Source organism: Capsicum annuum, chromosome 5 (assembly GCF_002878395.1).
Source record: "Capsicum annuum cultivar UCD-10X-F1 chromosome 5, UCD10Xv1.1, whole genome shotgun sequence".
NCBI lineage: Eukaryota > Viridiplantae > Streptophyta > Magnoliopsida > Solanales > Solanaceae > Capsicum > Capsicum annuum.
The window spans coordinates 34,319,322-34,335,596 of record NC_061115.1 but is presented as its reverse complement, the minus strand read 5'-3'; the positions used below and the strand labels follow the sequence as shown (position 1 = coordinate 34,335,596).

Genomic DNA, 16,275 nt, shown 5'->3' with positions numbered 1-16,275 from the left:
ATAACAGTTGATAAACTTTATAAAAGTTGAATTATTAATAACAAATTTGTCCCACTTTGTCCCAAATTTCCAGTTCAATCACACCACTCTCCATGCTCAGTTTGTTTAATGATTTTTGATTCGGTGTTCAATGTTTGCATTGTATTTGATTAAATTTGAATTTATATCAATAAATTTCATATTAAAGAATAAAATATTTTTAATAAAAATGATTTTAAACTCAAAATGTGTGATTAAGGATGAATGAATAATTATGACTCCGTCACACGCATTATAGGTTCTTCACACTCACTCTTGCCTATATATGTGTCTTCTACATTTACATTCTTATGTAACTTCACTCTCTGCATTCTCTTCTATTCCTTCCTTCTTGCCCAAAACACACTTTCCCAAGTCCTTTTTAGCCCTCTATTTGCTCCCAAAACAGATTAGAGAGTCAGCGCTACAGAAACACTACCCACATGTCCTTTTATTCAGTATAGTACACTAAAACAACAGATTTCTTTCCATTCTTGATTTGTCTAAACTCTTCTGCTAAATTTGTGTCCAAAAAAAAATGATAACTTGGCATGATCTATATGTTGTCTTGACAGCAGTTGTACCTCTATATGTTGCCATGATCTTGGCCTATGGCTCTGTCAAGTGGTGGAAAATCTTCTCAACTGACCAATGCTCCGGGATCAATCGATTTGTTGCCATTTTCGCCGTCCCATTATTGTCCTTTCACTTCATTTCTATGAACAATCCTTATGAAATGAACTTTAGGTTCATTGCTGCTGACACTCTACAAAAGATTATTATGTTAGTGGTGTTATGCATATGGGCTAACGTGACCAAAAATGGTAGTCTTGAATGGAGCATAACAATCTTTTCACTTTCAACACTTCCAAATACGCTTGTTATGGGAATTCCTTTGTTGATTGCTATGTATGGTGAGTATTCTGGTAGCTTAATGGTGCAAGTTGTGGTGTTACAATGTATCATTTGGTACACTCTTTTGCTTTTCTTATTCGAATATCGTGGAGCCAAGATGTTGATCATGGAACAATTCCCCGAAACAGCAGGGGAAATTGTGTCGTTCAATGTTGAATCCGATGTTGTTTCATTAGATGGACAAGATTTTCTTGAAACAGATGCTGAGCTTGGACAAGATGGGAAACTTCATGTCACTGTAAGAAAATCGAATGTGTCAGGAAAGTCGTTTGCAATGACTCCTAGACCATCGAATCTTACTGGAGCTGAAATATACAGCATGAGTTCGTCAAGAAATCCGACCCCAAGAGGGTCGAATTTCAATCACACTGATTTTTACGCGATGATGGGGTTTCCTGGAAGGTTATCGAATTTTGGTCCTGCAGATACTACTCCTAGGGCATCTAATTTCGAAGAAAACTGTGCTCAGCGAGCTCTGACGAGCTCTCCTAAATTCGGATTTTACCCTGCAGAGTCTAATTTGCCTCCTGCTTATCCGGCTCCAAATCCGGAAATTGCTTCTATAGTTCCCAAGAACCCGAAAAATCAGCAACAAGTACAAGTACATTCGCTACAACAACAGCAAAATACTAAAGCTAGTCATGATGCTAAGGAACTTCACATGTTTGTATGGAGCTCAAGTGCTTCACCAGTGTCAGAGGGCGCTGGCCTCAACGTGTTCGGTGGCACTGAATTTGGTGCCAACGAACAATCTTGTCGGTCTGATGGTGCTAAGGAAATTAGAATGTTAGTATCTGATCACCCTCAAATTGGGGATAACAAAGGTGTAATTTATTATTATTATTATTATTATATTTTGTTGGCCGTTCATTTACTACTACCCTTCTATGTTATTCGTTGACTAATGTGATAATTTTAATTTTGAAGTCATTTCCCAAGTTGGTGATTTTGGTGGTGAAGAATTCACCTTTGGAGGTGCTAACGGTTGCGGTGGGAAGGATAACGACGAAAAAAAGGAAGAGAAAGAGGGTCTCACCGGACTACACACTAGTGCTGCTGGAGTTCAAGAGTCCGGTACCGGAAAACACATGCCTCCGGCAAGTGTCATGACACGTTTGATCTTAATCATGGTTTGGCGCAAGCTTATTCGAAACCCCAACACGTATTCTAGTCTCATTGGTCTAGTTTGGTCCCTAATCTCGTATAGGTAAGCTAATATACATGATTAACAAAATGATTAATTGTCTCAAATTCTTGATAACATTTTCAAATGATTAGGAGAAAGATTTTAGATTTTTGCAATTGATTAATTAGGTTTTTGTTTTGTCCTGTTTTTGTAGGTGGCATGTGCATATGCCCAAAATAATAGAGAAATCAATTTCCATTCTCTCTGACGCTGGCCTTGGAATGGCTATGTTTAGCTTAGGTGAGTAGTCAAACTTGGGAGCTGTTATTTTAACCTTTATATTGTCAAACTTTAGGATGCCATTTAGGAAAAATTCCATGAATTTAACATATATACTGATATTATGATGATTTTTTTTAAATTAATATATTTTAACCTAATATAGGTAAATTGCTTTATTTTTGGAGTTACTAGTCCATTTTTTTATTAATATATATCTTAATTATCTTTTAATTAATCTAATAACATTAAAATATGTTATATTATCGGTGTATTAAATTTAAGTTGGGATATTAGTAGATCAACTTTAGACTCCACTATGTGATAATATATTGGGTTTGTTGTTGTTGTATATTAATAGATCAACTGATTGACTACATGAATTTTTATTTTATTGATGAGAGTTTTATTCCTCACGTCTAAATTTCTGTCATTTTTCTACCCATAATGTAATAAGATTTTTTTTAAAAATTGTACTATAAAAGTTCAAAAGTGAGTCGTAATGCTCAAGTAAATTAAATGGTTCAAGTAAAAGTAGTTGAAATTATTGTTAGCGATTGTGGTGGAATGATAACTCAAATTGAGCCTTGGGTATGAATTTGGTAGGGGGCATTTTTACGACACTTTTAATTTTTTCAGAATTCAAATTTATTCGGCTAGAATGCAAGTGTACTCATATGATTGGTCATGGGTGGGTATCATAGTAGTTGAAATTTGGACATGTAATGTGATAGGTCTGTTTATGGCCCTTCAACCGAAGATAATAGCATGTGGGAACACGGTGGCTGCTTTTGCAATGGCAGTGAGATTTTTGACTGGCCCAGCAGTTATGGCTGCCGCTTCTATTGTTGTTGGCCTTCGTGGTACTCTGCTCCATGTCGCCATTGTCCAGGTAACTAACTCTTTTAACAGTATTACTAACACTTACTACTAATTCTCTTTTTGACAGGCTTAAAAATGACCAAATTTTACTCCGCTATTTGTTTGAGTGGGTTTGAGTTTCAGGAATTGACTGGTAATTTAATTTTATAGATTGGGTAATCCTTAAATTGAGTTTGGTATAAGTATCATATCTTTACATGGTGTCAGTTTTTGATGCATTCTTGTTTGTGCTCTCGGCCAATGCTTCAGTTGGGCCTAATGGTGAAAAGGGGTGTTAAAGTAGGTCGGTTTGCTTATACGAATTTGTACAGTCCTTTTTTGCTGAGTCAGTTTTTGTGTTGAGTTACGTCTAAGTGTCATAACTTTACATTATGAGTCAGGATTTCTAGTTTATTAATATTCTTTTTAATTTTACCAAGTTTCAGATAGATTATTTATACACATAACATATTAAAGAGGAGTTTAAATACACATAAAATTTGAGCTAAGTTATTGAATTCTATCAAAATCATAATTAAAATGATGACTCCACCCATATGTTTTTGAAATGGAGAATAAGCTATGGTGACAGAGCTTTCCCTAGCAAATTTAATTAATATGTCAATCAGTGATTCATATATGAGATATTAAATTGATAAAAAGAGATACAACACTTCATTGTGAGTTTGAAGAAATTGTATTTTTCCTGTTTCTTTTCTATTTTTATAATAATTGCTTACAATTCTTTCTAAAATTCTTCCAAATGTCATATGCTAATTAGGCTGCATTGCCGCAAGGAATTGTTCCCTTTGTGTTTGCTAAGGAGTACAATGTTCATCCTGCTATACTTAGCACTGCGTAAGTAAATTTTCTGCTAGTTTCTTGAATCTTAATTCTCTTTTTAAATCCTAACTAATAGAGTATTATCTTTTTGGAATTTCAGGGTTATTTTTGGAATGTTGATAGCATTACCAATCACATTAGTCTACTATATTATTCTTGGATTATAATTCAAGCTGAAGTTAGCGCCAATCTCCTTACTAATCAAGTCTGGACTTAATCAACTACGGGATGAACGGATCAAGCTACCATCAATCTCTTAATTAGTCGAGTCCAGACATAATCACCTACACAATGAACTGGATATTATTCTGAAACAAGACGGAAGAGTGTGCAAACTAACTAGAAGTGAATTACTAGAAGTGAATTTTGAGTAGAAGTGTTCATGCCAAGGCAAATAGAGAGAACTACCTTATCTATGAATACTCCCAAGCATTTGGAGCTTAGACAAAATGTTCGACTTAATTAGTTTGTGACCCTTGATTTAAGGATCTTTTGCCTCTATTTGAAGAAATTAAGAAAACATTATATCCAAATAGTCAGAATTGGAGGAAAAACAATTTGGGATTAGTCTAGTATGAAGGGGACAAGGAGGGGCAGCAAACATGGAAAAAGATGGTCCAAAAACCATTTGCATGTACAATTGAAATTGATGTTGAGCTAGACTTAATTTTTAATGTAGAGCAATAGTTGATTTTCAATATTTCGTTGTTCTTTGTTCTTTATTTAGGACCTCACTTTTAGTTTTGAGTAAATTCCCTGAATAGTCATTCACGTTTAAAAAATTGTCTACAAATATCATTTTTGTTTTATTTAGGACAAGAAAATCATTTAACTTTTATTTATTTTTTTCTTAAAATATACTTAACACCTCAAAATCTTTCTCTCTCCTACTTGGAATGCCATGTCATTATTTTTTTTTTAATTTTTTTTGATAAATATATAACTTATTAAACTTATTTAACTAAAGTTTTATCCTATTTTTTTTTAAATTACACCTGATATATTAATCATTGAAGATTAATTTAATTACACCAAAAGTTTCAGTTATTTTATTTGATATGTAATCTTCAAAGTTTCTTTTATTTACATATTTATTTCACTACTTAATAATAGTTTTAAAATACAAGTACTTATATGAATTTGTATAATAATTTATTTTGTCGTTTATTTTATATACTAAAAATTCTTAGAATGTAAAAGAAATAAAATGATGGATTTCATATTTTAGACATTAAGTTTGTTATTTATATGAGAATAAAAGAATAAAATCTCCTTTTTTGAAGGAAAGAAAAATTATGTAGTCTTGAAATAAATTAAACTTCTTAAGAAATATTAACAAAATGATACCTTCTTTAGTACTATTACAAATGGATTTTTAAAATATTACTCAATCAATTATTCTTTGCTTTTGAAGGATTTAGAATGAAGTACGGATATAAATTAGTGTTTAATTGTATAATAAAATAAATATAAATATAATGATCACAAAAAAAGTGAAGAACCTAAACTAAAAGTAATAATTTTTTTCTAAATTTTTATGTCCTATTTTACAGATTTACTTGATTTATTTACGGGCAATTACTTGTAAAAAATCTGCAAGAAAAAAAAATCTTTTCATTATATATTTATCAAAAATTATCTTGCATAAAAAGTTGCAAGTAATCTATGTCCAAATTAAATTTTTAGGTAATAATACATATTAAAATTTTCTAAATGAATTTTGTTTGGCAACAAAAAAAAGTTAGGTTTGCCATCAATGCTTTTAAATAACAAGTTATATTTTTTTATTCTATATTACTCTATATTTGAAGGTAATATAGTATCTTTGGATTATATTAATCCAAAAATTCTTTTGTATAATCTCAAAAAGTGAATTTTATTTTTTTATTCTCATATAAATAATAAATTTAATGTCTAAAATATGAAATCCGACGTTTTTATTTATTTTACATTTTGTGAATCTTTAATATATAAAATAAATAAATAAAAATTAAATGAGTATCAATTTTTATAAGTACTTGATTTTTAAATAGTATTAAGTGGTAAAATAAATAAGTAAATAAAAGAAACTGTGAAAATTACATATCAAATAAAACAATTCAAGCTTTTGGTGTAACTAAATTAATCTTAATGATTAATATATTATGTGTAATTTTTTAAAAAAAGAATTAGGATAAAACTTTAGTTAAATAAGTTTGATAAGTTAAATAGATCTATTTACCAAAAAAAAAAAAAGAAATTTTAATGATCTGGCATTTTAAGTAGGAGAGAGAATTTTTGAGGTGTTAAGTATATTTTAAGAAAAATAGAAAGAGTTGGGTGATATTCTTATCCTAAATGAAACAAAAATATTATTTATAGGCAATTTTCCAAACATAAATGACCATCTACGGAATTTACTCTCTTAGTTTTATCATTAATGTAGGTCATTATATATAGTACTACATAGATAGTTCAATTTCTTGCTTACTTCTAGTGGTAATAATTGTTTTTATATTTAAGAATATGCTCTTAAATCTCAGGTTTATTTCCTATTATGGATATGAAAATGATGTTTTGAAAAAGATTTTAACATTCAAAGTTAAAACTTGCCAAGTAATTGATTTGAAAAGATATCAAGCATCTTACTCATAACTAGAATAGGAGTAATAAATATGCAAAAGGCATAGGGACAAATATGGATCAAGAGAGCAAAAATGAAAAGCATATTTACTTATTAGTGGATCATTTATACCTTTTTCTACGAAAATGGTCCCTTATGTTTGGGCAGGTTAAAAGTAATTTCTTAAATATATTTTGAGTAGTTTTCATCCTCTAAATTTGTCAAAATGAAACTTCTGATAATCGTCAGATATTTAATAATTTCTCTCTGTTAAATTTGATGAAATTTGTGAAAATAAAATTTAGTGTGAACTCAGCTTTAGACTTTGGAGGTGTATTTTTTATATTTTGTGTCATTTTTTTATGTAGTTGTAGAGTTTGATACAATCTTTTTAAGGTATAAATTTTATTTTCTTAAATAAATCGCTTATTAGTAAAAGATTAGGTGAATAGAGCCCGATCTGCGAATATTATTGCAAATGTTAGAGAGTATACGAGGTGGCTTTGGCCAAACCTCCTCGAGATACATAAAGGATGAAAAGCTCATCAAGGAAAGGAAGTAACATATGCTAGAGAGAAAAGCATAAGAAAATAAGATGCAACTAGTTTGAATCATGGACAAATTTCTAAGACATGAAAGTCAATTTTGATCATTCCTCAAAGAACTTTAACTTGAGAAGGCAAAGAAAAATCTTGAACTGAAGAACATGTTTCTCCTAATGAGCTCTCTCCAATTAGCAAGCTAACTTGTTAAGGACCATGTTGCCTTACCTAAACAAATGTTGGAATATACAGTTCTCGATTGAAGTGAAGTTTCATAATTGTTGAAGAATTTTCAATACTTGTTATGGTCAGGCTCGATAATAACTCGATGGAAGTTATTGTAATAGCACTATAGAATCAATATTGTTTACTTTAAAAAATAATTAATTTTAAGGATAAAATGATTTTTTTTTTAACTAAATCTATCTTAAATTTATCTTCATAAGGTAGAGATAAGGGTGCGTAATCATGACTATCCTTTTCAGAGACCGTTTATGGGTGTTAGAATGTACACAGTGGAAACAATTCTAACAAGTATTGGTCTGAAAATGGGTGTCAGAAAGAACTTAATAAACCAACAAATAAATATTAGAAAACACTTACCTCTCGAAACTTTCACAAAACTTGTTTAATGCCTTGATCTTCAGGTGTACAATCTTCTACTATTTTCTGACTAACTCTGATTATCAATCTTGCCGGGCAAGAGGTTTTTGTACTAAGAAAACGATGGATCTATTTCTGAATAACAACCCCTATTTATACCAGTTTTCTATTGAAGAAGGGAAAGAAGAGGCAAAATATTTTTGCCTTTTAAGAGTAAAAACGTTTTCAGTTCTTAAAACTCTGTTAATGAGCAAAACGTTTTTGTTTTAAAACAATTTTTTTTTTAATTTACAGTCAGAAATTCTATTTATTCCTAATAGAAGACTAGTAATAAATATCACTTCTTCTAGTAGGCTCCTTTTCTTTTTCAAATTGATTAGTTAATCAGGTATATCAGGGACCGTAGATTTATAAGTGAAACTTCCAATTATGATATTAATTCGCAAACATATCGTAATAAATTACAAGTTATTCCACTAAAAATCTATAATTGCACTCCTCAATTTAATTTTATAATCTATCATTACATCTTATTAAACTCCCCATGTTGAAATTACCGATACCAATAAATTAAATTATATTTTTGAAAAATTTAATTCATTGATTAATCTATTCCTTTATTTATAATGCTTAACTCATGTCATGTGACAGATATAAAATCTACCTGCAGTTTTTTCATACGAATACTTAAAAGCAACTATAAAAGGGTGTCATCTATATCGAGTCTGAGATAGTTCTATCAACTAATTATTATTTCGCTAATGTAAATTTGTCATTATCCAATCAATCAATTAGGAGTATATTGACTCGTGATAGAGTCTCACCTTTTAATAAATTAAAATAATAAATTAAACTATATAGATTATAATAATTATATCAAGGTTAAGAGTTACGTACATGTAATGGACTAGAGAAGTTGTTATTAATATTCTAAACACAAATGAACATCTCTAATTGGTCCGTTCAATATATATGAAATGTACTAGCACAAGAAGTTGGAATATTACCACTCCCATAATTAAAATTAAATTATATTCGATCTTGTGCTACAATCATCAAGATGTTTGTCCTACTACATCTATGATTGTGAGCACTAATTTATAACTTATAAGAATCGAAAATTTTAATCTTCCGTGCATGAGTTAAATAACCCCACATACAAAATTGTCTACTATATAAGTAAAGGACACACAATTCAACACAATAATCTATTTAAAATAAGGAATTTATTGAATAAGTAAATAAAATAAATTATTTTTACATGGGATGAAAGTACAATACTATAACATAAATCACATGGTTAATAGTATATCCTATCAATCTCAACTTAGACTTATAATCATGCATATATAATTTTAACACCCATTTCTTCCACATGCTTATCAAAAACCTTTTGAGGTAAGCCCTTTGTAAATGACTTTGCCAAATTGTTCTTTAACTCAATCTTCAAAACTCTTACATTATCCCTTTGTGTTATTTCTTGAATCAAGTGATATTTTCTCTCAATATACTTACTTCTTTTGTGGCTTTGTGGTTCTTCTGAGTTTGCAACTGTATCACTATTGTCACAATAAAGTGTGAGTGGTGCTTGAACCAAAAAAAATATTCCAACCTCTTTCAGAAAGTTACCAAGACAAATGATCTCCTTAGGCACCCCAGAGGCAATAACATATTTGATTTTCATGGTGGAATCAACAACACATGATTATTTGATACTCCTCCAAGCAATGACTCCACCTCCTAAAGTAAATACATATCCTGAGGTAGGTTTTTTAGAATCTTTATCTGACTGAAAATTAAATTTGTATACTTAATAGTTATAAGATACTCAGAGTAAAAAACAAGTATGTAATCCCTAGTCCTTTTCAGGTATTTGATTATCTGCTTAATCCCAGTCCGGTATTCTTGTCCAGAATTAGATTGAAATCTGCTAACTATGCCTACAACAAAGTAAATATAATCTCTAGTGCATAACATATCATACATGAGACTCTCTATAGCAGAAGTATAAGGGATCACCTTCATTCTCTGATGTGAAATAAGAAAATTGAAGCAAGATAGGAGTTAAAGATAGAAAATAAAGAAAGATAGACACAATTAGATTTAAACAATCAAAAGATGTAATGGTGAAACTAACTAAAAAACCTTTTAATTGGGAACTAAAATCACCCAATCTATTAGAATCCTCAAGAAGGTAGTAACCTTACTTGAAAATTCTAGGAAAATTGTTGAAAATTAACAAAGTGTTTTCAAGCTCTCAAAGGAGGCACAAATATTCAATATTTCAAAACTAGTAGTTCAACCCTAATAGCTAACTATTTATACTAAGGGCTAAAAGAAGTAAAGAAAGACCAAATTTCCCTTAGTTTAGATTACAAGTGAATTTAAAGATAGACACTTAGAATATTAAATATCTTCAAGTCATCCATATTGGAACATTCCAAAGATTCCATCTTCATCCATAAAGATTGAAATGCTTGAAGGTCCTTAGCTTGACTTCTTGTGAAAGGCCTTCTTGAATTAGCGTCACTTTGATGTACATCACTTTTCCCTTCTTCAAAAGAATTCTTCCTCAAATTCGCCAATACTACATCAAAAAGAGATAAATCACTAACATTAAAAACAATGTGGACCAAATACTCACTTGGTAAATCCACTTTGTAAGTATTATCTCCAATCTTCTCAAGCACTTGAAAAGGTCCATCTCCTCTTGGCATAAGCTTGTTCTTCATTTTGCTTGAAAACCTCTCTTTTCCAAAGTGAGCCCATATCCAACCACTGAGTACAAAGGTGACTTTTTTCATCTTTTGTTGGCTCTTTTAGTTGCATCTATGTTGGTATTCTCAATTGGCAATATTACTTTCTCATGGATGCTCTTCATAGCTTTTACCTTAGCTTTTGCACCTACACTTACAATAATATCTTTGGGCAAAAGAGTTAAATCCAATGGAGTCAATAGATTAAAATCATAAACACACTCAAAAGGGGTTATACCAATAGATCTATGAATAGTTCTATTATATACAAACTCAATCAATGACAATTGATCATCCCAAGAAGTTAACTTTTCTTTAACCATATATCTAAGCATGTTACCTAAATTTCTATTAACCACCTTGGTTTGACCATCCGTTTGAGGATGACAAGAAGTAGAAAATAGCAAAATGCCTAAGAAATTTTAAATCTCTATCACTAACAATTATTTGGGAAACACCATACAATTTCATCACATTATGAACAAATAAAGTAGAAACATGAGATGCATCATCACTTTTATGACAAGAAATAAAGTAAACCATTTTTTAAAATCTATCCACAACAACAAAGATTCTATCCTTACCATTCCTAGTCCTAGGGAGGCCAATAGTAAAATTCATGAAAATATCTTGCCAAGGACCGATAGGAATAGGCCAAGGGGTATACAAACAATGTGGTTTGGTACAAGATTTAGCATGCTTACAATCTAAACACCTAGCACAAATTCTTTACATATCCCTTATCATTTTAGGCCAAAAGAAATGTTCAATAAGAATATCTAAAGTTCTTGACACTCCAAAATGACCCATCAAACCTCCATTGTGTGCCTCTTTCACCAATAACTCTCTCCATGAAGACATAGGCACACAAAGTTTTTCATTTCTAAACAAGCAGCCCTCCTTCAATTCAAATCTAGGAGTTCAAACTTTATTTCCCTCCTTAACAACTTGCACACACCTATTCAAGCTCAGTTGGCACTCTCCTAAGATTTTTTCAAAATCATCATCATTAGAATATAACTCCTTCAAACTCTTAAAACCCATCAACCTAGAAGTCAAGGTATTCATCAATACATATCTTCTAGATAAAGCATCCGCCATAATATTCTCTTTACCTTGCTTATAATTAATCACATATGAAAAAGATTAAATTATCTATATCCACTTGAAATGCCTCTTATTAAGCTTATTTTGGAATCTAATATGCTTCAAAGCCTCATGATCGGCTCTAATCACAAACTCCTTACGCCATAAATAATGTTGCCAATTTGCTAAAGCTCTCACTAGGGCATAGATTTCCTTGTCAAATAAAAGGTGTATCATTCTTAATGGCCTTAGTTAGATGAGCAACTAAAGAACTAAAACCCTTCACAAATCTCCTATAAAAAATTTCCAATCCATCGAAGCTTCTAACATCACTAATTGACTTAGGAGTTGGCCAACTTCTAATAGCCTCTACCTTTTAATTATCCACCTCAACTCCTCTTGAACTTACAACAAAGCCAAGGAAAATAACATGGTCTACACAAAAGTAACATCTTTTAAAATTGACATACAACTTTTCATTTCTCAATACATCAAATATCATTCTCAAATGTTGCACATGATCATCCAAACACTTGCTATAAACCAAAATATCATCAAAATAAACCACAACAAAATTATTAATAAATGACTTAAGCTCATGATTCATAATCACATAAAAGCGTTTGGTGCATTAGTTAACCCAAAAGGCATCACCATCCACTCATATAATCCAAACTTAATTTTGAAAGCGGTTTTTCATTCATCTCTGAATTTCATTTAGATTTGATGGTATCCTCTTCTCAAATCAATTTTAGAGAATAAGGTAGAACCACACAATTCATCTAGCATATCATCAACTCAAGAAATGGGATGTCGATATTTTATCATAATTTTATTAATGGCACAAAAATCTACACACATCCTCCATGTCCTATCCTTCTTAGGTACTAGAATTATGGCCCCACTTATGGAATTAAACTTTCTCTCACCAAATCTTTATTCACAAGTTCCTCCACTTGTCTTTGCAATTTTTTGGTCTCATGAGGATTGCTCCTATAAGCCGCTTTGTTGGGTATTTAAGAACTTGACAAAAAGTCAATTTCATGCTCTATTTCTCTCAAAAGAGGCAACCCACTTGGTATTTATTTTGGATATAGATCTTCATAATCTTGCAACAAATAAGAGACTACACTTGACAAAGATAAAGAGGTTAGTTCATTGTTAGCAAGCAAAGAATAACCTTTAGGTTTAATAAATATGACTTGAGTAGAATCCTCAAGGTTTAGCTCTTTCATGCTCTCTTGATTTTGCAAAATCATGCATATTTTCTCTTTTTATTTTTATTTTTATTATTTTTCTTACTCACCTCTTTTTTTTTTTTGTAATAACTCATTCTCACCTGAGCTCTCAACCTCTCCTTTTTCCTCTCTTGAATTATCATTTTTCGCTTTCTTACTCCTCTCTTTCTTTTCTTTCTGAAGTTTTTCTTTCAACTCTACCATTTTTCTATATTCCTCACTCACTTGAAAAGGAAAAAGTGGGTTGAGAATGTGCTTTTTACCTTCCTTAACAAATGCATATTTATTTGACCTCCCATCATTTTTAGCCCCACATCATATTCCCATGACCTTCCCAATAATAAATGACAAGCTTGCATTGGTACAACATTACAAAGTACTTTATCATGATAACTTTCAACCTTGAATTTTATCAACACTCTCTTGGTCACCTTAAGTTCACTACATTCATTGAGCCATTGCAATATATAAGGTTTTGGATGCCTTCTTGTTGGAAGTTTTAATTGTTCTACTATAGATACACTAGCAATATTAACACAACTTCCACTATCAATGATAAAGAAACATAATTGCTCTTGCACTCTACCCCAATTATGAAACACTTTCTCTCTTTGATCATGATTTTCCCTTGCTAGAATACCCATACTTCTCCTCACAACAAGAATAAGTTTTCCATCACCATTAATTTCTTCTCCATCACTTTCTCCCATAAACTCATCACTACTATCATCCTCCACGTGGTTATCTTTAGATTCATCTTTGGTTTGATGACCACCATCTTTCAATGCAATGATATTTCTTCTATTAGGACACTCATTTTCTTTATGACTATATCCTTGACTTTTAAAACACTTTATTTTAGATGGAGTTTCAAGTTTAGTTTTGTTACCTCCATACTTGTAGTCCACCTTTGATTTGCCTTTGTTTAAGTTGGACTTCAATTTTTGCTTTGCACTATTGAATTGGTCCCAAGTGGGAGATGATTTCTAAACTTCCTTATTTTTAGTCAATGAAGAAGAAAAAGTTTCCATCTTTGACTTGTTTTCTTTTTGATGACCCTCCACCTTGAGTGTTATTTGATAAGCTTCATATAAAGTAGAAAGACGATGCAATTCCAATGGTTGCCTTACCTTCTTATTTAAGCCCGATATGAATCTTGCCACAAGCTTCACCTCTTTATTATTGACATTAGCTCGAAGCCTAGTATGCTCTATCTCCTCATAATTCTCTTCTACACTCTTAATTTCTTGTTGAAGATTGTAATACTTCTTGAGTGTATTTTGCTCATAATCTTGACCCACAAACCTTTCTCTCATACGCCTTTTCATGTCATTTCAACTTGTAACAAAGTCTCTATTCACCAAAGCATCTCTTTCAATTTTCTCCCATCATGTAGAATCAAAACCCTCAAGGTGACTTATAGCATAATTGATTTTTATAACATCACTCACATTTGTTGAGATTATATTGACTTTCAAGTTTCACAATCCAATCAAGATATTCATTCGGGTTACTACTTCCTTTGAAGAATGAAAGCTTATAACCTTGATGTTGTTGAATCCTAGATCTTTATTATCATTCCTTATATTGTATTCTCTACCATCAATCGGATACCACCATCCATTCCCACCTATTCTTCCTCTTCCACCTAACCTCTTTTGTTGAACTAGATCGTTGGATCCATATTCATAATTATCACCATAAAAAGAATCATGCTCTTCAAGGTTATGTTGGGCTCTCATTTGAGTTTTATTGGCTTATGGTGGAAGATTTTTTTATTGATCCCCCCCTCCCATTTTGAAGTGTTGCTTGATTGCAAACTTTTGGTAAAGTAGCATTAGAAGAGAGGGTATCTTACAGTACCATGTGGGATAGATTTGTATCAAGAGGATTCTTACTTAATCCCTCATCATGTTGACCAATGGGATTGAAAACCTCAAGTGGTTGCTTTGCTATTTCTTGTTTTTTCACCCTTCTATCCGCATATTCTAATTTTTCCGTCATTTTCTTCATTTCTTCCAATAGTTTTTGAAGTAAAATTTTCATTTTACTAGAGGATTCTCCCTCCAATTGAGTCACTGTACCTACAAAATAAATAAAAAGTTAGTAAAAAGAGTTCCTCACCACTCACTCACATCAAGTTTCCCTCTTTTTGTCACTCATAGTCGTGTATCACTCTAAGGTCATCCTCAAATGAACTCACCTCTCTCTTGCTTGTTACCACTCTTGAATAACCTCAGGTTGAGAGACAACACCATTAAATAATTTATAAGTAGTACTACTTCTTTGGGATGGAGTGGAGTTTATGTAATCAAGAACGGACAATTAAAACTAACGGACAGGGAAACAAATAAGCATATAATGAAATGAAAGAAAAAAAAGTACGAAAAAATTTAACATGAATAAATTAAACGGACACAAACTAGTTTAGCATTAAGTATGAATTAATACTTAAAGCAAACTAGCAAAAATTAACAAGAAAAAAAGAAACAAGTTTGAAACATTGAACCATTTTGTAATTCTCAAATTCATCTTCTTCAATACCCAAGCAAATGACCTCAAATTTGAGATATAACTTCCCCAAAACTTTACCAACAACTTCTAACCGATAATTTCTTCAATCGAACACTAAATCAATAAAACTCATTTTCAAGTTTCTTCTTCAACATGACTTTCAATTTTTTTTGTCATGAATTTTTTTAAATTTTTTTAACTAGGAAACAACAACATGTAACTCAAGGAATAATATCAAACAACGTTCAATGAAATTTGATTTTCCCTTTTCGGATTTCTTTCTTCTTTTTTTTTTGAAAATATCAAAACCCCAAGACTTAGGTTTGTGAAAATAAATCTAATCCAAGCTCATGATACCAATTTGATGTGAAACAAGAAAATAGAAGCAAGATAGGAGTTAAAGATAGAAAATAAAGAAAGATAGACACAATTAGATTCAAACAATCAAAAGATGTAATGGTAAAATTAACCAAAACACCCCTTAATTGGGAACTAAAAACGCCTAATCTATTAGAATCCTCAGGAAGGAGGCACAAATATTCAATATTTCAAAACTAGTAGTTCAACCATAATAGCTAACTATTTATACTAAGGGCTAAAATAAATAAAGAAAAACCAAATTGCACTTCATTTAAATTAAAAGCTAATTTAAAGGTAGACACTTAGAATATTAAATCTCTTCAAGTCATCCATATTGGAACCTTCCAAAGATTCCATCTTTATCCATAAAGCTTGAAATGCTTGAAGGTCCTTAGCTTGACTTCTTGTTAAAGGCCTTCTTGAATTAGCATCACTTTGATGTACATCATTCTCTCTATCTCATTGGTCATTTTGGGAGACTGATTCCTTGATAGAGTGATTTCATGCCTAAAAGGAAGGAGTTCCTTTTTGA

At 31.2% G+C, this 16,275-nt stretch overlaps 1 protein-coding gene across 1 annotated transcript; it reads left to right on the top strand.

Annotated features, from left to right (window-relative positions):
• The first annotated feature begins 326 nt into the window (after positions 1 to 326).
• On the top strand, positions 327 to 4,740 carry LOC107870674 (auxin efflux carrier component 3). Its single transcript, XM_016717266.2, has 6 exons — positions 327 to 1,757; positions 1,861 to 2,140; positions 2,274 to 2,359; positions 3,073 to 3,230; positions 3,981 to 4,057; positions 4,143 to 4,740. The coding sequence occupies exons 1-6, from the start codon at positions 557 to 559 to the stop codon at positions 4,207 to 4,209; spliced, it is 1,869 nt and encodes a 622-aa protein (XP_016572752.1). The 5' UTR covers positions 327 to 556; the 3' UTR covers positions 4,210 to 4,740.
• Positions 4,741 to 16,275: the final 11,535 nt, after the last annotated feature.